The 24375-nt window shown below is 36.7% G+C and overlaps 1 protein-coding gene across 1 annotated transcript; it reads right to left on the reverse strand.

Moving 5' to 3' along the window:
- Window positions 1-230: 230 nt before the first annotated feature.
- Window positions 231-23945, reverse strand: GPR180 (G protein-coupled receptor 180). Its single transcript, XM_062575879.1, has 9 exons — window positions 23807-23945; window positions 21610-21768; window positions 18264-18458; window positions 14753-14933; window positions 14518-14567; window positions 10790-10947; window positions 5664-5855; window positions 5235-5312; window positions 231-3534 (listed from the first exon to the last, which is right to left on the reverse strand). Exons 1-9 carry the CDS (start codon window positions 23943-23945, stop codon window positions 3376-3378), a joined length of 1311 nt encoding a protein of 436 aa, XP_062431863.1. The 3' UTR covers window positions 231-3375.
- Between the last annotated feature and the right edge of the window lie 430 nt (window positions 23946-24375).

A 24375-nucleotide genomic window follows, 5' to 3' on the forward strand; every position in this document is an offset into this window, starting at 1 on the left:
ACTCTCATTCCTCCTGAACAGGGATTCCTCCCCGTCCCCACCAATAAATCACAACTGATGCTAACGGGCATCTGTGCTAGTAGAAAAGGTGATGACTGGCAAGGAAATATGCTCTCTCTCACACACAGAGAAGTGGACTCCTTCAGAGCACAAACCACCTCTGCTTGCAGTCCCATCAATATGCAGTTATTGTCTCCCGACTCTGAAACTCACAGACAACAGAATTAGTATACTTTTTAACTGCAACTTTATTTAAAACATAACCAGGTAATGCACAACAACTAACATAAAACATTGCCATTCAACCTCAACTAATTAGTTCTGTTCAGCATGGTTAGCAGCTGGTCCTGTTGCACTTACAAGGAACATATTTCACTCTTTGCAGTGGCTAGGTATCAGGGAGCCTGGACTCTCAGGGAGAGTCCAGGCTCCCTGCTGAGAATTCCTTGGGTACATTGCAGCTTTCAGCTGGCACAAAGCCATTCATATGGACTTTTCTGTCCTATTTAGGCACTGGGACCATGGGCATACTAAAGGAGTGTTTGTGTCTACTGCTGTCACCTGGTGTGTGTCAAGGCTCATCATCAGTTGCTCTGATTTTTTACAAGAGCGGAAGTTTGTAACAGAAGTAGTAGATTCAACTCTGATATCTTCTTCCTCCCCCCCAACAAAGCAAATCTTAGAACAAGAGAGAGAAAAAGTTTTCCCATCAGAATGTACTGATCAAAGACAACTGAAAGAAGGCTAGAAGCTGTCCTTCCTAGATGAGGTTACGAAACCAAACTGAAAAAATCGGTAACTGGATGAGTAAGCATTAAAAAAACCTGAAGTACTATCAGTTGGTCTCAGGGAAAATGCAAGTGAGGAGAGGCTTTCACATATTCAAACCATTCTTCAGGCATGATTCAGAGACAGCAGGCTTCAAGATAGAGCACAGGTAAGTATGAAGTTTTGTAAGTAAGTTGGATTTGAAGATTGTCTCCTAACCTCTCCCTAAATGATACCATGTATTGCATTAACTGACATCCTGAATATTATTATAGTCATATGGACCTATTAAATCATTAATACATACTGTAGTTAACAACATAAAATGGTGATTGCTGGTTATGAAAGAATGCTAATAGACTGGAGCAGAGGTGCACATCCTTGTTACAGCTTACATGAGAAAAATGATACTTAATTGCTAAGGGTTACACAAATAGGAAAATTAAGTTTTCAAAGCATCAGATTTGATGCCAAACTAGGAGGCTAGCATTACCTCTTGACTTATGTAGCAATTTGGAAAAGATTAAGACAACATCTTATGCTTTATATTCAGATGCACTGACTTCTGAATTCACGTTATGAGCTGTTGTAGGATACATTTACAACAGGAAATTAAAATATCATTTACCTTAAAACTGACAGACTAGAGTCAGAAGAGCTACAGGAAGTAAATAGTTCCAGAAAAATAAGTAAGAGTGCTTATTCTGAATGGTAAAACACAGTTTTTCTGCATAGAATCAAAACTTTTATTATAACAGATCATAAACTATAAAATAGTTACTGTCTCTATCGGAAGATTGTTCTCTATTTGATGTGTGAATTTCACATCTCACACATGAGGACAGACAGAACTCTCCTACTGCATTATTGGAGACTTATCAAAAACAAGATGCTCTTTTCTTCAGAAGATGGAAAGTACAGAGATAAGCAGAGAATAAAGACTGAAGTTTTAACCAATAATATTTTTGTGTGGTTATCAGAGGAATGTAATAATTAATCTTTTAATGATTCTGAAGATTGTGTGAAATCATAGTATCTCATCTCTTCCAGCCTCAACCTGCCATTCTTGATCTGAATTACAAACAATAAGAAAGGAGATGATTTAACAAGCAACTTTGTCATGTTGCCATTTTGCCTTAGTCAAATGTCTAGCTTTGCCTCTAAACGAAAATGGAAGAGACTTGCATTTCAACTATGTTCACAACTCGGACAAACATGAATAGAAACGCTAGGACTATTTGTGTCTCCACATTTTCAAAGAAACACAATTAAATATAGACTATTATGAAGAAACATACATTCATTTACTAGCAAATAAAAACAACGTTGTAAAGAAACACATACATGGCAACAGGTCTAAAATTTAACAAATTACTAAATCCAGACAAAGATTTTGATCACAGAGGTAATAAGAATGTTCTTATTATAAAGGAAAAAACCGTCAGCATGATTTAATCATACTTAATAAATAGGCACTTCAATAAAGTATATATTTACACTGGCTTTCTGAATACTAGGGCATCACAAAGTACTATGGCTTTATTACAATGGATGGAAGATGGCAACTACTTAGAACCCAGTGCCAACATGGATTATAACAAATCCAGTGAGTATTTTGTTTTTCAATTATTCATAGAAAATTTAATCCTGATTAAGTATCCTTGGGCAGGAATTCATGGGTAGTTGATGACTGAAACCAACATTTATTTGAAATGCTTCTGTTAATTTAATCTGTGTATATGGCTTAATTATGATTGAATCCTCAATGTAAGAGAAATGAATTATATCAGGATTAAAATTCTAGCACCACATCACCCATTCCATTTTCTTTGCTCCCCCACCTTCCTTTTTTTTTTTTTTTTGAAAACGCAAGTCTGCTGTTTTAATTACCTTTATGTTGCTACGTCTTCTGAGCCACAGATAATGTTTAGACCTTCATTACTAGTATTTCAGTCACCTTTATTTCAAAAAAGGCAGATATAAGCCTTATTGCCATTCTCCTTAAAACTTTAACTAATATTAATATTAGTGGCAAAAAAAAAAGCTCTTGCTTTATACCAATAGCACAGGAAAGTTTCCTGCAGTTTGTTGTAAACATTTCATACAGGTTTCCTAGAAGACTCTCTCTCTTTTGTTTCCCCTTCTTTTATACTTACACGTAAAATGCATTTTCTCTAAAGCATGAAAATAAAAAGAATCTGTATTCATTGTTATGCATAACACCAATTTCATAACTGGCCTCTTTCCGACTTGTTTGAGCTTGTAGTCATTTTATGGACTGCGTTTTTTAAGACTTTCAAACCTAGTATTGATATAAAGTAAGGATTTTTTCATGTCTGCTAATGGGAGAGAAAGGAGTCATTCTGTCACGTAGCACAGCACCACATGCCACACAAACAATCTTCATAGAAGTATTCAGATTTTGGATTTTTCCACTCCACAACACAGATTAATCTAGGAACCTTGTCAGAGTGAAGGTCAGTGAAGAGCTCTCATATTATCATTCAGTTTTCCACTGAAACCAACGTCTCAAACCTGTGACAAAGGCATCTGTATATTTAAGTCATTATTGCACATTTATTACATAACATATTCTTCCTAAACATCTCAGAAGTGATGTCTATTTTTATGTCCAGAGGATACTGTTAGTGGCAATGTCACTGATGACAGTGAAGATACTTCCCAATATAGACTATGAGACAGAAAAAGTCTGTAGAGGATAACCATGGAGATGCACTGACAGAGGATAACACCTATAGTAATAATCTAAACACAAAAAAGGGAGAAAGGGAGAAAGTAAGCAAAAAATCTCCAAACATTAAAAAAACAAAAAAAAAAAAAACAAAAAAAAAAAAAACAACCCAGCACACAGTGCAAGTTCTGATGCTTAACTTTAAAACTTATAATACTGCTACAGTTACGAAAGATTTGAACATGAATCTCAACTCCAGGATTCAGACTCTCACATCTTTTTTTTTTTTTTTTTTAAATCATTAGATAGCCCTGGGCAATCACATAAGCCCTCTGTCTGCCTCCGATCTGGGGAATTTCGGACTTGCAATTCACCACCCATGCAGTTCCACAAGCAGAGGTGATATTTAGATACTCTATTCTTAAAATAAACAGAAAAAATGCCTGAACCCACTTTGCACTAGCACAGTCATGGAGTTTAAATGATAGTTATATATCAGCCTCACTTAGCTCTTTTCAGTGCAAGTTTCTTCATCTGGAAAAGATGGGTAAGGCAATACTTATCAAAGCCATAAAGGTTACTGTTGTCTCTGAGGAAGTGAAAGTCCAAGTTTATGCAGTCTTTTAAAATACATGTTTTTCTTAAACAAATACAGTATTTATTGATTACACACTTCTTAATATATATTGTAGTGCAGTTAAAGAAGGAAACAGTTAAATTTTCCCAATTTAGGAACTGCAGTTGCACACAATAGTTAGACCTACTCCAAATGCAAATACAATCTTCCTACATTGAGCTCAAATTGTTGCAAAAAAGAAACAATTTTATTTATTGATTCTAGCTCAAGAGATTGAGGGAACACCTCCTCTGCGTCCTGCAAATGATGAGGTTTTCATCCAGCAACAATAAAAAGTACCTTGATGTGTAGGTTTAGAGGATTTTCTTTTTCTTTTCTCTCTCTTTTTTTTTTTTTTTTTTTTTTTTTTTTTTTAAGATTCCTTCTCTTAAAATCAAATACGGTATTTCATTTTTAGGTATTTCAGTACAATGCTTTTTCTCCCTGTATATCCTCCATAAAAATAAATGCTCCATTTCAGAAAATTTTTGCACATAAATGCACAGATGGTATTAACTACAAAGAAAAGTTGCAAGCTCTACCCTGGAATGAGGTAGTCAACCACCTGAGAATAGCAGTGCACTTTATCTGAACATAGCAGGCTCCACATACTAGTTCCCTAGCTCCCAGTATGTTAAGCAACTGAGAAACACAGTAAGACCACTTTTGTTTTTAACTGTTTATAGAGTTTACAAACAAATTGCCTATAGATCTCTTCTTCTAAATACATTTCAGCTACAGGTTCCCTGACCTATTTAGCCACACAAAGCTTTTAAACGATGAAGACTAAAAATGAAGTAAAAAAGAACTCACCGATTTATCTTTCTATTAGCTTCTTTTAAAAAGAATCTGCAATATGTTTTTAATTGAAAAACAAACAAACCAGCAAGCAATAAAACAGCAGCTCCTTCACATTTTCCTTTAACTTAACAATCTCTCCCTCCTTTAAGCTACAAAGGATTATGCTTATATGATTCAAACCCTGTATGCCTTTATAAAATCTGACTCACATTAGCATCAATGAGTTGGGTGACTAAGTTTTCAAGTTGATTTGGGGTCATAAGATTAACAGCCTAAGAGCATGAGTTTGCTAACGAACACTGAACATGAGGAAAACTACCATTCAAATTTCATCTCTTTTATCTTGCCTGTACATACCTTTTCTCTTTGATATTCTCTGAATATTACAGAAATGGTTGCAAGACATGGGTGGCACAAAAACCAGAGAATGCAGGCCTGAAAGAGAAAAGCGTTAGTTATAAAATGACTATATGCCAGCTTAGAAGAGATGACAGTCAGGGGAACTGTATTTACATTTCTGTCTATTTTATGAATCTACTGTTTACTTTTCAATCAACAGAACAAAAATTACACAATGAAAGGTGGGATTTTTGTTAAAGAACTCTCTATACTCCTTGTCATATTAAAATGACTACTCAGAATATGATGATGGGTGCAATTTAATCAAATTAAGACATTTAAACATTCTTAACTTTCTTATGGAGTAAAATAGTTTAGTGTTTCAGTCAACTACATGTCACAATTATATTTACAACAAAAGGGTTCAGTCTCTGATGTAACCCATACTTTGGTAAAGGTGATATAGAACTCCCTTTTCAGCGTGCTTCTCTCTACTGTGATGATCTGGTAAAGACCAGCAGCCAGTGACAAAGCTAGGCAAACTCTGAGGCCAATAAGCAGTCCACTTGCTAAGCCATGGTGTGAATGGTAGCTGTGGTAGTTAGTATCTTCAAACTGCTCCCAAATTAACAAAAAGCTCTGGAAAAGAAAACAGCAAAGCACATTTAGAGTAAATAAGATTACACTAAACCTAATTTAATCTGTGATGCAAAGATTAATTGATCAGTACAATTGGCCAGGCTCTGTTCTGCTTATGGGAGACCATTATACTAAACAAAAAAATAGCCTGAACTGCTTTTTAGCGTTGCTTACTACTCCAAGTACAACTGGCAGAAACAGAATCCATCTCCCCTATTCCTTAACTATTACAAAGTTTGACAATTTAAAGTTCCTCTAATTTAGATAGAAGGAATGTAGCATTGTAGCACAAGATCCAAAATAATTATGATTAAACAGTCAGCCTGCTCAACAGGAAGCCCACTAAAATGATCCTACAGAGCTATGGGGAGGCATCTCTCTCCACTTGGGATCCACAACCTGTAAAGCCTCTTTCAAAGACAGGTGACTACGCCTTTTCTTTCAAAATTCTAACAGGATTCACTTTTCTTTTTTAAATATCAGGAAGTAAGAGGCTGGTGCTGCTGCCCCTTTTATACAATAGCCTGAAGGCTCAAGCATTCACCTAGGTTGAACTTGCATCTCCCATAATTCCCCCCTTTGCCTAAAGGATATCCAACCCACATCTCCCACCCTCCTTGGAGGGTGCCCTAACTGCTAAGGCTATAGGCTGTTCCTGGGTGGGCCACTCTCCACCCCTTCTACTGAAGCTGTGCCATTTGTAGAGAAAAGAATTCAAAATCAGCTAGGTCAAAAAGTGTGAGCGAGTCTGACTCTGCAGGCAACCGGCTCAGAAACCTCCTAGGGACTGCGAAGGGAGCATCACAGGTTCCAAATGCTATTTCAACATCTGGATAAATACTCTAGCAAACAGATTACTGCATGAAAGGCGGTAACCCCCCTTAGCTCTCATAAAACCCAGCACTGTGTCCATTTGCTACGGAATCCAATTTTGTAGGAATACTGTGAGAAAGGGTATCAATAGAGTCTCTAAGGAAAAACAAAGGAATACCTACTTTCTGAATCTCATTTGGGCAGAAGGCAGGTGCCTACTTGTACAGTTGCATGAAAGTTGGGTCTTGCTGAAGAATACCTTTGGGGGACTTACAGAGTGGTAAAGTTACAAACTCGAATGCTCACAGAAGTTTAGATTCTTCCAGCATCATGTAGCAGCTAAGTGGCATTTTAAGACTTGAGAATATAGGGAAATCTAGTCCACCTACTGTACATATTTAATTTGCACTTAGCTTTCAGGTGTCTAATGAAGCAGGCTTTCTGAAGGAAGGTAGTCAAGTGTGATTTATAACTGAGGTAGCTATGAAGACCTTAGGAAGGAGACGTTGCTTGCCTCAGTTTACAGATCGAAATTAGTCAGATTTATTTTTTAACACATTCAAAGGCTCTCCAACTATATTAACTACATAAAGGCAAAAAAGTTTACTGATACTAACTTTTTCTTTTAAATGTGTAATCCACCTGTGCATTCCAATGATAGGTCTCCTTGAGTCTCATCAGTTCAGACTGGTTAGTTTTCCCTTAGAATATCCTTAAAGGGCACTCTCTTGCTCTTCCCTTCCCCTACATGGGCCATAACACAGCAAGCGCAACTGCTACTATTTCAGCTGCTTCTCAACTACCGGGTGGAAAAAGGAAAGATAGGAGGGGGACATATGTTAAGCATATACTGAACAATACTGATAGCTAGTAAAAGATCTGACTGATATGATCCCACCATAACATTCTGTTTGTGGGCAACTCCAAACACCTTCAAATGATCAAGCTACTTGACAGAGAACCCTATCAAGGAGTAAGACTGAAATAAAACTAAATAGTTCCCGAAACCTTAAGAGACGGTACAGTATTTGGTGAAGGCATGGATAAAAGCATTAGTTTTGGTATGAAACTGATGAATTCCTATGGCTGAAGTTATTTAGATATATATAATAGAAGTTATAACAGAAGTAATTAACTTGCTCAAACAAATGAGGGTTTCACCAGTTGCAGAATCACTGTAGTTTGACAGAGCATCATCCCTTTTGGCATTTATGTGCGAGGATAGCCAAATTCTTTAAACTACTCTGGACTGGATATACACTGTCTGAGAAAATTTCAAAACAAACAGGAAAAACATACTAATTCTGAACATATCTTTGGGGGGTATCTAAGCACCTCTTTAATTTACAAGTTCTAATGCAGTAAGAGACACTGTATATTTTCATCAGCATCAAAGTTACCGACTTTTCTTCTGGAATCACTGCAACCTCTCCAATCAGCCCAGAAAGGTGATATTACACAGGTCTGTGTGATGGGAGAAGTCTAGGCCATCAATAAATAGTTTTGAACAAATCCTGTGTCTCAGCAAAAAGAGAGGATACTTTAATGAACAGACAGTGGCCTGAGAATTTTTTGCTTTGAGGCTGAAGAAAAGAACAGGTTAAGGCAAGGAGAAATGCTGAATGGAAGACTTGTCACTGTGGCTGTAAGAGCTTGCATCTCAAAAGGGGGACAAGAGATTTGCTGACTCGCAGGCTACATCCATCTTACACTGACGGCAGTCTGTAAACATATCCCAGGAAATTGCTTATGTTTCTGAAAGAATGAAAAAAATAGAATCCATAGCATCAGGATGAAGAGGGAAGAAAAAAAGCTGAGTCTGCAGTGTAATTTAAACTAGCAGCAGGCAAACAGGGTTGGCATAGTTTGCCAGTTAAAATTGCAATTCACTTTAAGAATAACAAGTTTTCCCTGGCTATCCTGTTGCTTGACTTCACTCTTGTCTAAATGGGTAGACCTCTTTGATTCAGCTGTAATGAGTGAACAGGAGAGCTCTAAGCTGTATAAGCTTCCCTACAGCCAATCTATGTCCTTGGACACTTGGAATTTGCTATCAGTTCTCCTGACTATGAAACTTCCAAACTGCTTCAACCATCTCCGAAACAGGTTTTATTATTACTAACAGCCCCAAGAAGAGGGCAGATAGTATAGAACATCAGTAAAACTAACACAACTTAATCTCCCTTTTCTGCTTTAGGGGAATGCATGTGTGTTCCTTTACCATCTATAGCAACTCTTGACAAAATTGCTGATTATCCATGAAAGACTGTCCAACCTCAATATGGAAGCTAGATCTCCCTTGAAAATCCCTACAGAAAAAGGTAGGACAGATAGAATATTCTTCTAGATTTTTATGAATAAAAGTGCTCACTGATTGCCCTGTTACAGCAGGTCTAACACCCATGCCAATCTAGATAGATCAATGAACAATGGAGTAATTTGGAGAATGAAGCCTTAAGGTCAGCACCTTTTATAGAGGTGATGTGGTCTGGGTTCAGCTCCTCTGAGCTCAGGAACTGGATTCTATAATGAAGACAAATCTGGAAAAATGTGTATATTGTAGGTACTGGGCCATGAGACAGAAGACACCCTCTCTAGAAGGGTAAGATATTCTTGGTGCCAGGGAACCCTTGCTGGAGGCAGAAGGCACTGTGAAGGGGTGCAGAACCACCCAGGCAGAGATATATTCTGGTACCTATATTTGTTTCTATAAGACTCTTGCCAGACCTGACATTCTTGATTGTACTAGGAAGAGAAATGTAGTAGAGATGTGCCTGTCTGATGGCTGACTTCATGTCAGCAGTGCTGAAATAGCCAATGCAGATGTATAATGGACCAGTGATGGGAAAAGTAGCATATATATGTGGTGTTTGTCCTAGTTCCTACTATATAGGTAACAACAAAAAAGATCTACCTGACACTGAGTGTTCTTTGTATGTATATTGAAAAGGAAACAACTATAACAAAACCTTTCCAGTCTCAAGTGACAGAGCACTAACACACCCATACCCATGTACAGGTAGAAAGACACAAAATTAAGTACGTGCTTTAGAAGTCTTCTTTACTACCAGCATGTAAAATTGCTGCCACTAGACAGGTTCATTACACCTTAATCTGACACCCATCTTGAAATTTCAACAGTCCTGTTGATATTAATAGCCTTTGGTTTATGTTCTTAATTAGCAAGACTGCTCTCAGCTTTCAGCTACTTTTAATGTTCTATGCATCCACTTATTTAGTTTGGAAGCTACACTAGTTACACATACTACTCAAACATCACAAAATGTAATCTCTTCCTTATTATTGTCTCCATTTTCTCCCTGTTCTCCTCATCGTCAACGGCTTTCAGATTCTTTTGTCTTTATGCTGTGATTTTAAAAAAATAGTTTATAAAAGGCACCACCAGGACTGGATGATCTCAATTACAAGTTACTAGTTTACTTGGCTTTCTAATTTATATTAATGGCAAATATTTGAATGAAACTGTGTGTCAGACCATTTGTATATTTGCAAGACCAATCTCGTACATCAACCTTTCAAGAATTCCCTTATATTGACTGAAAAGGCTGCTAGCTATCCTATTTGAGTGGTTCTAAGAAAAGAACACTGAGGGTGTAGTTCAATCCCCTCTAGTGACAGAAAAGCTGCTGTCTGAAATTCTTGGCTTCCTCCCAAGCTTGCCGTTTGCTCCTCACAACAAAACCCCTCGATTGTTATAACATTATAAAATGAAGTTATAAAGCCAGACCAGTAAAACAATTGTACTATATATATATATATATATAGATAGATAGATAGATAGATTTTTTTTTTTGGGGAATCTACATAATTTCACTGAGAGTCTTGGCACAACCAAGATTTTGGAAAACTATGGGAACTTCTTAAGTAGTTTTGCTGCTGAACAAAAACATACTGCGGACCTATACCTTAAATTGTTAAGAAGAGGTGTTGTTGCCTACCAAACGTACTAAGTGCACGTCATGGTGTGGGTTTTTGTTTAATTTTTTTTCCAGTCTTGATACTCCCTCCCTCATTCAACATTGGTATTAGCTGGTTCACAGTTCTGTCATACTTAATAGCAACTGTATATTTCACCATGAACATGAATATAAAATACAAACCTGTGTAACAACAACTGCTACAGCAATGCCAGTAGATGTTGGAGTGGAATCCCACTGAAGAGGTCTGCTATAAGATTTCTTCATTCTGCCTATTGTCCAACCCATACATAGACTCAACAATAAATACAGCATTTGTATCTGAGAGACTATGTCACACACTATTGGGAAAAAAGGAAAATTATATAGAGTAGCAACAAAAAAAGTAATAAAGATCTTCTACAGCAAAAAGAAATACTCTAAATACACCCAGAATTGAAAGATGGACATTGCTTTGACAATACATTTTGACTAGCTGAGTTTGCTTTGTCATAAAATGTGATTATTTCAATCTGTTTTCAATAATCAGATAGATCATCATTAGCTTTCCTCTACTTATGCTTCAATTCTGCAATAACATGGCCAGAGCACTGCATCCATCCAAATATTACTATTTTTGTGCCAGAGAAGCCTGGGCTCAGGAGTCCAGACTACAAAAAACAGATTTACAAAGCTAATGGACTAAAATCATAATATGTATATTCACCACACTGTATACCTCATTCTGCTAGTACAAGACATGACGAAATTAACTCCTTTGTTCCAGCAAACTTTCTTCCTCAAAAAAGAGACAGTTTCACGGTACTTTAAATTGTCCGTATTTTGTCTTAAGGATAAAGCAGCTTGCAACAGAAAGTACATTAAGGATAAATTCCACACTCAGATATATAAAGGGACAAAGCTAATGACCCTAATACAACTTCATCTGGAGCAACAATCTTTGTGTACTTTATTTAATTAAATGTAAACATCATCTTACTCATTTTGCTGTGTCCATTTTTGCTCAGTTTGAAAACAAATAATATGTACACTATAAATTTATACTTTTAATCGGTGTTTCAAACCTGTGTTTGAAGTTGTATCTGATTAAAAAAAAATCAAGTTAGAACATATTCAAGGTTTTAATCATTAGCCTTGCTGAAGTACTACTGCCATTAGAAAGAACTCCAGGTTACTTTCAAGTCCAAACATCAGCTTTAGGAATTATTCAGTAAGTTTCAGCCATAAACTTACTTTCTCTAATGCAAACTCTCACTCAGAGAGAAAACTGACCCATTTTATTGGTGTAGCAGAGATGTACCAGCATTTTAAAAGATCTGTTCTTACAGCATGTAAATCACAAACTTAGTTCAGAAATTAGATGAACATTACCCCACTTTTTTTATTCACTTATTCAATATTTTAGCTCAAATGTTTTTTAACATATTTATTATTTCACTTATATACCAGATTAAAAAAAAATATTTCTACATCACAAATAAGCTTTTTTATTCTAAAAAAAAACACATTAAAAACAAACCCTGTACAGCATTTCAAAAAATAAAGGTATTTCCACATTTATGAAAAGTTTTATGGAGAATGTTGCCACTGTTCAGAGATTAGCAAGCATAGATGTGATATATATCAAATGAAGATCACTTACAATATTCCATTGAAGCTTAGTAATATTAGCAACATACGGATGTAAAGAGATTTCAAACCATTATTCCTGGGATATATTTGGCCCTCTCCTGGTTTATATGTTTATATACTCCTAATAAATACTCAGGCACTTTTGCTACTTAAAAACTCTCAGGAACTTTTGATAAAGACAAACTTGCTCATTCTTTAATAATATGAATCAGCACTGGTCTTGGACAAAACAATCTTAGAACTATTTTACAATGCCACCTTTGGAAGTAAAATACTCCCTAGAAAAAATGATTACCTGAGCTTATAGCATGCCAAATCAGTATCACAAATTCAAGTTATGGAAAAGATTAATAAAATCTGGATGTTCTACAGAACATTCACCCATTTTATAGTTTGCCACTCCTGAAGCTAACCTCTTCCCTATGTAAGAACTATAGCAAGATATTGTCTCTCAATCACATATTGGATGCAGATAGTGCTGTGCTTCAGTGTAGCAACAGTTCAAGTGGATTCTCAGATAGAACGCTAAAAGAACAAGGATTCAACACAACTTTGATGCATCATAAACTTTATGTGAAACTAAGAAGGGTCTTCACCATTGAGAGGAATTTCTAAAATGACCATCTCACTGTATCCAGGGTCAGTATAAAGCCACACACAACTGAACTGTAAGAAACTTGTCTGATCTAATCACAATCCATCTTTTTCTGTATGTCCATCAGCCATAATAATATTCTTTGACTTTTCTGGGTTTGATTTTGTCGAAAGTTAAAGGACGGTCAACAACTTGTGTTACTTTTGAGTGCCAGAATTATTCATGTATTATGCAATCTTAAGTGATTCTGCAAATTTAGATAATTAAATAGCTTTAGAGTCAGGTCCTTAAATATGATAAAAGCTAATATCGGGGAAAAAGTAACTGCAAATAATCTAGAAATAGAAGCTGGCCCCACTGAAGTTAATGGGAATTTTTACCACAGACTTAACTAGGATTTCACTTCTAATATGGGAAAACTGGTTACACTTTCAATCTCCAAACTATACTTCCTACTATCCATTCCTCAGGACTGTAACTATTCTATTCCTTCTGCTCTCTTATTCTTTTCGGAATTATGAATTTTAAAAACAATATAAAAGAAAAACTTCCTTAGTTGAATCTCTCAGATGTAGCTGTTAATTTCAGAAATATTATTTTATTTCTATTAACTTTTGCTTTACGAAAATAAAACTGTGGTCTTTACTATAATACAAACACATAAAATCTAAGATGCAGATGCCTCAGGGTGCGTTACAGTTGACACTGGGTTTCTCACTGAGGAGGAGTTAAGTGCATTCATATCCTCCATTTAATATCATTGCAAAAGATCAGAAGGAAAGTTTAGTAACACAGTTGCTGGACAGACTGCAAAGATTTGCTAATTCAAATCTTCAAAATGAGAAAGAGTATCAATTACTGTGGTGTCAAGTGCCATCAAGAGGCTGTTAATTCCAACTGCAAGTTTTTAAACAGACTCTATGAAGGAAAATACTTTTCTATATAGGTTGTTCCTCTCCAATCCATCTCTCTATCACAGTATTACTTTCTTGGGGTACTTCAGACCAATCAAAGGGCACTATATTGAGTTGAAAAGAACCCCTCTATGCTTCAAATATGAACTTCAGTGAAACCAATGCAATGTTAGACTCTAAAGAATCTAACTAGAGTAGACTAGTGGATTTTAGGATGGGATGTTGTAGAAATTCAGTTGTAATAGAAGTTCAGAATATCTATACAAAGTTAAGAATTGATGTTAACAAACCATTTTTCTTGACATAAGCATTTTTGCATGTTCTAGTCATAGTACTTGTGCTGTAAGCCATTTCCTTTGTCATTATAATAAAATTTAAGTTTGCCATTGAGATGGCATAAAATATGATAAAGTTTCCTAAAAAAGCTTCAGTATGCTAGATCATGCAAATTCGGCAGATCTCTTTAACTTGCTGAAACACTTACTTATGTGACAGGTATTTAAGTGTTTGTAGGATGGAGTTTTAAAGGATTTTATTGTCTTAAGAAGCGTGAAACTAAACCATAATCACGTAACTCTCTCTATATAGTATCTATTGTATACAGCCTGAATAAAATCTGTTTTTCAGAAGAGCAACTTTTAGTTAATTCATATTAAAAGTCTAGTGATATGGTCCAGGATCATAATTTGGTCCAAAAACAGCATTAGATAATGCATTATACAGATTAATACATAGGAACGCATAAAAGAATGATGGACAAGCATACTCACATTCTGCTAGACTTCCCATAAAAGGTGCTCCTATTCCATCTTTAGAATACCTGACAAAAGAATAGGAGATGATACACAAGTGAGTTATATTCTCTCTCAAAGGTACACTTAGGAAGTGATGTAGTTCTAAAATGTCAGTCTTATGTTTTGTTACAATCACTGCAGGAAAGATCATGTACTGATCTTTACAACATCTTCAAATACTAAAACTGAAAGCAAATGTAAGTAAAGATACCTTGAGAAATGGAGGTAGTTGGCAAAAGCTGAACCAGCCTGCAACAGTAATGCAATTGACAGCACCTTTAATACAGTATGCATAGGTCCATGTTTCTTAATTGTTTGCCATAGGGATTGTGCATATATGCAAGCAGTTAAGAAGTATGCAAGGACAAGCAGGAAGAAGAATTCATGTAGTCCTGTAGAGGAAAAAAGAAAGAAATATAACTTTTTTTTAATAAAACTAAGCTACCAGCAGTGCACAACATTATAAGCAATATTAAGTGATAGTACATATAAAACGCTTAAATCCTAGCTCATTTTATCACAAGACAAAAAAAAAGTTAATTTTTCAGGCAGCTGATTATAATTTGATCCGATAAAGTATTTTTTACTCAACATTTTTCTGCGTGTAACAGATATTCTGTTCAGAATATAAATAGCTTTGTAGCAATTATTGAAATAGCATAAAGTAGCATAGTTTCTTAACAAGCAGAAAATAATTGTAGCCCATTTGATCAGTCAAGAACACCTTTAAAAAATGATTCATTCTTAGTTTGTTTTTTGTTTCAATTTTTAAAGGCACAATCTGAAATGATAGTAACAGTGACCAGACTGCCACAGAATCTATTTAACCACTGGGTGTCACTCTTCCTCCACGTACATTTTTTTTAGATTAAAGAGAAATCAAAAGAAAAGTAGCAAAGAGAACAGTTATAATTTCAGAGTGGGATTTTTCTTTTGCTTCAATCTGAGAAGAGACCCAAAGATTTTGATATTATCTGCAAAACAAGAGTACTGCGGTTTTCAGTATAGTAGTTGACTGGTAAGATGCTTCCCTAAAGATCTGGATCCTGGAAATCTTTTCTAGCACCTGCAAGCTTTGGAACCCATCATATATGCACCCAGGTCAAAAAGCTTAGGTGTTAAAAGCTAAAACAGGTAAACAGAAGTTTCTTACAAAAAACTTCTGTTTTTCTTCTCTAGCTTTCTTTGAAACCAAATGGTTTTCCACAAAATCAGATTCTGACCAATGTTTTTTTTTTACTCTAGGAAAACAATCTGTTAAAAAGTTTCCAATCAGCTCTAATCAAAGTCCAGAAACAGAGCAATTATACACATTTCAATATCTCAGCTAAAGAAAAACATTGGAGTTGGATGAATTCTGAATATTCCCTAGTACAATAACTTCTACAGCTAAAGTTAGTCAACTCAAACATACATATAATGAATTGGGAGGACAAGAACATAAAGCTTTTAAAGACTCATTAAAACCAAAAATGTCAGAGCCACTCTGTTTCTCCTGAACACCTACAAGAAAGCATAAGTTATGACTGATAAAAGAAAAACATTCATTTCAGATCAAATCTCTTATTTTTCCTTTCACTCTGTATCTTTGTGCTCCAAAAGAAGTTGGCAAGAATTTTGTAGAGCAGGATGTTTCTCATCATGAAGAGTGGGAACACCTGGAAAATCACTTAGCTTTTAATGAACAGTAGAATATTCAGGATAGAAAGTGCCCTACAATCAAAGACAGACTGTAGCTGATGGCTTCAAGACCAAAAGGATTTAAGAGAAACCTGCACCGAAATATATTTAAAAAAATAAAAAAGCAGTGATCTTCAATCTGTCTTTTATAAGTTTTCTGTCTTTGTAAGTTTTCTGTCTTTTAAGTTAACCAGACTTGGCAGAGAAAAATATAAGTACCTTACAGTACCTAACTTCAAAAATTTTTAAGGATCCCAATGCTGCCTACCTGGTCAGTTGCCCCTAGAAATCCTAGATTCTACTGGTCTTACATAAAAGAGTTATCTTATCAAATGATAAAAAATTTCTTGTTAGGGATGGGAACCCAGGCCTCCTCTTTTAAGGGGAACATTTTAATCACAATGTTACAGACTCAAGTTCTTTACTCTATTTTCCTTTTAGTTCATTTAATAGAAATCTCCCATGTCAGTGGAACAACTTTAACAACTAAAGTTAAAGGAGATCTAACTAGAACTATCTGTAACTACGTGGTTTTCTTTCTCTTTTTTTTCTTTCACTGAAAAGAAGAAGCTGGATGTTTTCCTTGGTGTTCCAATGTTCTAAACTGCACACTTTATGAAAAAAGAACAAAAACCATCTCCCAAAGACACCATTAAAAAAAAAAAAAAAAAAAAAAAAGAGAGAGAGAGAGAGAAAAGAAATCCTCCTCAGTTCTTTGAAAGCAGGCATAGGCATTTAACTTCAGGATTCAGAGCAGAGTTCTGCAACCACAGAAGAGATGACATGTAAGGCTCATCCCATTTCCTACTTTTTAGCTCTAAATAGCTGCATCCAATACATTTACACTTCTCACCACATGACAGATTTTCCAAATTCTACTTCAAAGTGCTCAAGTCTTACTACAAAATTTATATAGAACTGAGGTGTATCACTAGAAAGTCCGTATTCTACTTCAAGGGCCACATAATGTCCTTACAGTGCAGTTGCCTCTTGATTTGGCAGAGGAATGATACTGCTGATTTTGGGGACTAACTGAATTAATCTAGAATTCATTTCTGGATGTAAAATTCACCAAGTAAAAACTAGAAACTATGTTTTCAGATTAACAAGCACAATTAATAAGTTAGAGAGACAGGTCACATAAACCTAAAAAAATGGATGATATATAGTGCGCCTTCTTATAGATTCCACTAAACATTTCAGTCTGAAGATTTTCTTCCCTTCAAAGAGAAAGCTGTCTGCTCCCTCTATATCCTCTTGAGACCAAGAATGACAGCAAAGCTGATTCTTTGCATAGCAGTCAGGCTAGATCTGTATATGTAGGCAGACTAAGCCTCCTGAGCTCTTTCCTTAGAACAGTCCAAAGTTAGTGACATGTTGACGAGTGAAGCTAAGAACTGCAATGATGCATATGCTGGTAGGTCCAAATCATTTAGTTTTTTGCAGGCACTTCTTCAGCTGTGATCTTGAGTCACCTCTAGAAGTTTTCCTTCACAGGTTTACATATTCAAATCTGCACTTCTTAAATAATAACCACAATTGACAAATGCCTCACTCTAACCTGCAGTCACTAAGTTATTTGGAAAGATCTAAACCCTGAACTGGAACTGTACTAGCAAAAAGTTTATGTAGGGTATGAACACATACTGCACTGAATTAAAGTTTAAACAGTTAAGCAGTTTCAAGAATTAAATAAACAAATTTATTAAATTCAAGAATTAAATTCATAATGAACTGAAAGCATACAACTTCAAAGGGAAAATACTTATCAACAAAAGTATAAATATTCTGCCTCCTTGTAGAATAGATGCGTATTTTGCTAATTAGAAAAGTTTTGGACAGTCAGTATAAAGAAAGGGAAGGATTTATCTGCAACATTAGAAAATTTATTAAAATTCACTCTTCTTTGAAAAAGTAGAAACTGAAATGTAAGAAACTGTCCATTCCCCAGTTCCACAGTTTTTCAAACACAGTAAATATTGATTTGTTTGGATGATCAGATCCTTAACTTACAAATCTAATTTTAAGAAAAAATATCTTACCAGATTCCCCTGCGCTAAAGTGATCTAATGGATTCCCTTCTGCATCTGGGTTTAGTAAGACCATTTCAAACTGAATATCCTCGGATTCAGAAAAATTCTCCTCGCAGGTAAACTTGTCTACATAAAACACATACCATGTTTCCGGATAAGGAATCTGGGACACTGTCAGATTTTGCTCTGTGTGGTTCACAGTCACTTTGGAAGAAAACAGACAGACAGACAAAAACGTAGAGTAAGTACTTGATTATTATTATTTTCTTAAAGAGAATACGAACAAAGATAAAATTTAAATCCACATCATCACTTAGACGTTATAAACAACACACAGTGGAAAAAAAGTCTTTACTTTGAAAGACAGCCACAACACCAAAGACTCAGCTCTCCATCTTCATCCTTGGTTTCAACTAGGTACAGTCAAGGGCTGGTGAGGACATGTACAGTATTCTATCTTTCAGCTTTTGGGTTTGCTTGGGATTGCTCCATTTTGCCAGAAGCCAGTAAGTTCATAGAGCATATACTGTCTTTAGCACACTTCCACCCTCTTGTTCAGTATCCAGTGGTGTAACTGTTCTACATTAACCAACAGATACTTACAGAAACTTATGCAATATAAAAATAAATACAAAAATACTTTTGTGAAATTTATTTTACTCAATTTTCAAAGATACTTTGAGCACAAAGCAGAAAGAGTGACAGGAGAAAACAGTAAAAAAAAATAGCATGCATGCTTTAAATACACAACTTAACATATTTTACAGTATTTTCCCCAAAGAGTAGATCGATTTTCAATTGACAGCTAGGGGTTGTTACCATTGTCTAATAAAACTGTATATTTCAAACCAGATTACATTTAAGACCAACTACATAAGAGACTGCAAAACTTCATCCAGTCACTGATCTTACCATGATTCTTAATAAAGTTCATCACTACATACTCTGAAATAACTATTTGATGCCAATGAAATCTGTGGCTTTGTGTGTGCTTCACTGCAAGAGTCACGAGAGTGGTTGCACTAATTACTGAACTATAGTGTTAATCAGCTTAATTACCACCAAAAGCCCTCCTCTGTGGGAGAAATGATAAAATAAGTGTAGATGAAATCACTAAAATAGGTTAAGATGACAATGGCTAAGGATAAGGAAAAATTTCATAGAATTTCTACAAAACAAGCTATTTGTCCTTCGTGCCAGAAGCTTCCGTACGAAAAAGCTGCAAACACGCACACAAAACAACCCTTTGCAAATTCATTATCCCTAAATATTTTGTAGACAAAATTTAGAACTATTTTCTAACTTCAGACCTACCTGTGAATAAAGCTTATGTAATTTAAATAAACTTGTTTAAACTTTAAGGAGTTACTCTCCCTCCTTTGAAGGCATGCACTGATCAACAGCTGGATCTAGGAAGAAGTTGGGTCCATATCATATGTCTCTGCAGCATTTGTCATAGAAGTACAAATGGGGGCCACACGTGAACCAGAAGAAAAGCATACTATTAAAGGCAATTTGTCTTGTGTAGCTACTGATGTATACGTATTATGCTTTGAAGCTACGTATCTTATCAATCAAAAATACAAAGTGATACAACTTGGTCCAAAAAGGAAGCTTTTTAAAACACAGATTTAAGGATTTCATATGATGTTTAATCCAAAACAAAGGGAAACTGCAGCTGGAAGGAGTGGCTCTACTCCCCACCTGCCCTCTCAACTGAGCTCTGATAATGCCTTATTTCCATCAGGATCAAGGAACACAGATCCTGAAAAACACAGGAGTTTAAGTTTTCCATCAAACTGTAAGCTAACTCATAGGGAATGAAGATAAAATAAAAATTTTATTGATTCTTCAACATATCAGCAAGCACAGCTCCCCCTGTGGTCATAGGATTCCTAAATATAGCAGAAAACAGTGAGCACATTGCTGTGACAGAGAGGTGAGGGGCAACTGCTAGCGATTTCAGCAGCACTTCGTGTTTAGCTCAGATCAAGTGTAACAGGGAACTACATCCTTAGAAGTGACATCTTTTTAAGATTTCACTATGACAACATTCCAGGAGATCAGTAAGTTATTCTAGGCATTCTGGCAGCACAATGGAAACATATTTAAAAAAGGAAGCTGTATGCACTTAAGATAGTGTTGAATGATGTTTCTAACACTAATTTAAATTTCTTACAGGTAAATGTATGCTTTAAGTAGATTTTGCAATATTATGATGAATAAATGGTGCAAAAGGGTTATTTTAGTAGGTTTATTTTGTAGTTATATAACTGAAAGCTTCACTGTTTTATCTTCTACAGCTAGATAGATACTCATTAAGCATTTTCCTGACTAGCACATCTTCCATATTGAATTTTTAAAGGCTCTAACATGTTTTGTACATCAAAGAATGACAGGTTTGTGCTACTATGACAGTGAAAAATATACTTTTCTTGTCTTTGAAAAATGACATTTTACACAGAATTGGAGAACAAAAGAGAGGTTTCTCTATAAAAAGAAGACAACGAGACAACCTACATATTTTATACTGTTGCAGTTAAAAGCATTTGAAAGTGAGATTCAAAGATGAATAACAAATTACAAAATTAAAGGATAAAAGAACAGTAAACGATAATAAAAGCAAACTGTAAAATAAGGCAGCATAACTCGGACAAATTAATTTTCACAAATACCTACAGACATAAATGGAAAAAGGAGCAAATGATTATGAGGTTGTGGGGAAAAAAAAGAGAGAAAAATGTGTTCAGTAGAAAGTTTGCTTTTTATTGCACATTTGGACAAAATGTGTAGGATCCATCGATTTGCCTTTATTATTTTTTTCCCCAACTGAAATATGAGTCACAATTCAAAGTGTACCTCTGCCCACACTGAACACCTATAAATTGTAATTACTTTAATTTCACCTTATGATGGTATTCTTTGTAAATTCTTTTGCATACTCAACATATTCATTTTTTCCCCCTAAAGTTTTGTTTATAAAAAGATTTTTATCCCAAGTGGAGATAAGAGATCCCTGTACTGAATGAGTAAATGCAAAAGTCAGCCAAACATATATCTTTGAGTTCTGTACAAATGAGAACATGAGGCTAGAACCTGCCACAAAGTTTGGCTGTTTGTACATTTGTCACAGATTGTTTGTTTTCCAGCAGTATACTAAATTATAACTTGCAGACAAAGTCCTCTGAAGTGATGCAAGCAAAGCAATTAATTTCCTTGTAATCTTTTTTTTTTTAATTCTAGAAGACTGAAGTCCTGCTTTCACTTAAGTTGATGCAAAGTCCAAATTCACTGAAACACCATGGTTCTAAATATATCAATAACAATTCATAAAGGGAAAGAAACAGTAACTTACTTATCAGCTGAGCTTTAGAGAATTTCTCTGTACAGCTGTGTTGTTGGATACCATTCTGCAGCTTCTGCCATTCCTGTGCTTTAAACAGGTGAAGTCTAGCTTCTTTAGTCACAGCTACTGCTATGTTGTTGATTCTGACACACAGAACAGCATGATTGCCTTGATATTTAAAAAACAAAATCAACTAGTTTTGTCTTGATGCCAGTTATACAAACAACAAAAAGCAACAGATTTTTTAAACAAGTAACAGAACTAAAGATTCACTTTATTTCTACAGCTTTTACCACTGCTTTCCATAAAAGTCTGTAATGTCTTTCAAAAACAATTTCTACATGCCTCAGTAACACAATACAGTGTATACACAGTTCTTCATGATGGTACTTAAGTCTTCACCATGATGCCACCAACCTCCTCTACTTCCAACAGCCTTTCTCTACCCTACTTTTTCCCCCTCTACAGACTTTCAAATCATCATTTTTTTCTCATTCCAAATTTTATTTGTTCAAGTAAAGATAATGCCACAATCAGCCCTGATTGTGATACCAACAGATCTGCAAAGAAAGCTAATCTTCAAAATGTTCTTTAACCTGTCAGACTATCTACATACTTCACCTTGATATGGTGAAATATTTTATCTTTTTAGAAGAAGCTCATTTAACACAATTTATCATCTGGGTAGTTCAGCAGTTCCTAAACACATTGTAATATACTATTGTGTATTGCATGTTGCCATGCACTTCTTTTATATAACACTACTCTAAATCAAAAGATAGACAGAACTAGAAGTACATACTGGAGAAAAATCAATCAATATTACAAGAATTCAGATTTATTCAAACTTAAACCAACTTTTATGTTTTTTAAACTGTGAGAATAAGCTCCTTTCCCACCTAACCTAGGCATGAGGTGGATGTTAGTAAATAGACTACTACCAGTTTCAAGTAAATCTTTGCCAGGAAAGGTTTGTCTATTCAGAAACAGTTGCAAGATAGCAGTCCTACAACAAAACCTCACAAAAAGTGATCTCTGTAAAGCATTATATGGAGTACAGCTCGCCTAAGTCTTTAATGAAAACAATATTCTGAAAAATTATCAATAGGTTCTATAAAAAGTTCATATGGCTTTTACTGAGACCCAGAATATGTACAGTCATGTGCATGCATGCAGAAGAGGAAATATTTCTCAAGAACTAGGTATGCAACATTAACATATTTGTATAATATATCTGAATACCTACAACACCCATCTTGAATCTTGATAGTCTTTTCTCAGTTTTAGGTAATGCAAGTGATTTTGTTCTCCTCAGATCTCTTTAGAGTATATCTGCAGTTATTCTCTAGGACACCAATAATTAACTTTGCTTTCAAGTCACTCCACAAGCTATCCCCACCCTATACATCATCTCTTACTCAGCACTGAGAAGTCATATTCCACTACTTCTTGGTTTATATTACGTTTTTCTTCACCCAATTAGATATTTTTCTGCAATGCCTGTTCTAACAGGGCTCCATCCCATTGCTAGGCTTCTTAACGATTAGAGATTATTATTAACAAACAGTTAATAACACGAGAAAGAAATGCTATGAATCAAATGAGAATTTACATCCTAATGCACGACAGCATGGACGAAAAGAAAATCAAAACACATTTAGTGTTAAACACCATTGTCATTTCTGTTATTTCATTTGGTTAATTACCGAATAGTGCCATTAGTAAATAGAAGACGCATTAAAAAGTTACAAGCTACTCTCCCAATTTTCCCAGGTTAGTTTGTGAGACAGCAAGGAAAACATAGCGCTGAGTAGCCACAACAGTACTTCCCCCTCCTCCCCCGTCTTTAATAATGAAAAGCCGCGCTTTTGTTCCACGGGGGCCTATAAACTTTTGCTTGCGCTGACCGGGTGCAGCCCCGCCTGCGAAGAGGACAGCGGGCGAGTGGAGGGCCAGCTTGCGGCGGAGCTGCCCATCGCCCGTCCCGGCGCTGCCGAAAGCTCCTTCTCCCGCCGGGCAGCGGATGGAGCCCGTCGCGCGTCCCGGCCGCGGGCGGGCTGCGAGGCGGCTCCCGCTGCCTACGAGTGCCCCTCGCCGGCGCCTCCTGCCGGAACGACCCCCCACCTCCACCTCGCACCGCCCTAACGGCTGTAACGCCGCGTAACGGTTCGCCTCCCCCCCGCCCCCCCCGCCTCCAGGCACCTACCGTGGAACTGGAAGCGCGCCACGGGCCGCCAGGGCTCCAGGCGGGCGGCGGCGCTGGCGAAGCCGCCCCGCAGCGTCTTGCCCCCGGCGCCCGCCCAGGCGGCGGCGGCGCACAGGAGCCACAGGAGCCGCCACCTCATCGTCGGGCCCCGGCGGCGGCGCTCCCCGACGCGGCGCCACGTGACCCCTCCACACACGGCCGTTACAACCCGGCGCGGGACGGGCGCGGGGGGGAGAGGACGGACGAAGAACCAATGGGAGCCACGCGGGAGCCGTTACCGCCAAAGGGGGCGGGGCCAAAGCAACCAGCACCTCCCCCCGCCCCCTCGCCTCTGCCACACGGGTCCGTTTCGTCGCCGCCGCGACGTGTCCGTCGCTGGGTTCGGCCGTAAGTTGACCCAGCGTCGTAAAAAGGCCACTGTCGGCCGGACCGGGGCAGGGCCGTCTAGTTCCGCCCGGTACGCCCTCACCCGAGGCACGTTGGAGTTTGCCGGGGGGCATCGGTCTCGGTTGTTGATGCGCGCCTGGGGAGGGCAAGGAGGTTTTCCTCCCTCACTTGGGCTCTCGCAA

This window comes from Rhea pennata, chromosome 1 (genome assembly GCF_028389875.1).
Source record: "Rhea pennata isolate bPtePen1 chromosome 1, bPtePen1.pri, whole genome shotgun sequence".
Classification (NCBI taxonomy): domain Eukaryota; kingdom Metazoa; phylum Chordata; class Aves; order Rheiformes; family Rheidae; genus Rhea; species Rhea pennata.

Excerpts from the sequence above, each read along its gene's own strand:
- GPR180 (XM_062575879.1), bottom strand. The coding sequence starts at position 23,945 with ATGAGGTGGCGGCTCCTGTGGCTCCTGTGCGCCGCCGCCGCCTGGGCG. Across the intron at positions 10,948-14,517 it reads TATGGGAAGTCTAGCAGAAT|TGTGTGACATAGTCTCTCAG; the intron begins GTGAGTATGCTT and ends TTTTCCCAATAG. Across the intron at positions 5,856-10,789 it reads TAGCAGTTGTTGTTACACAG|AGCTTTTTGTTAATTTGGGA; the intron begins GTTTGTATTTTA and ends TTTCTTTTCCAG.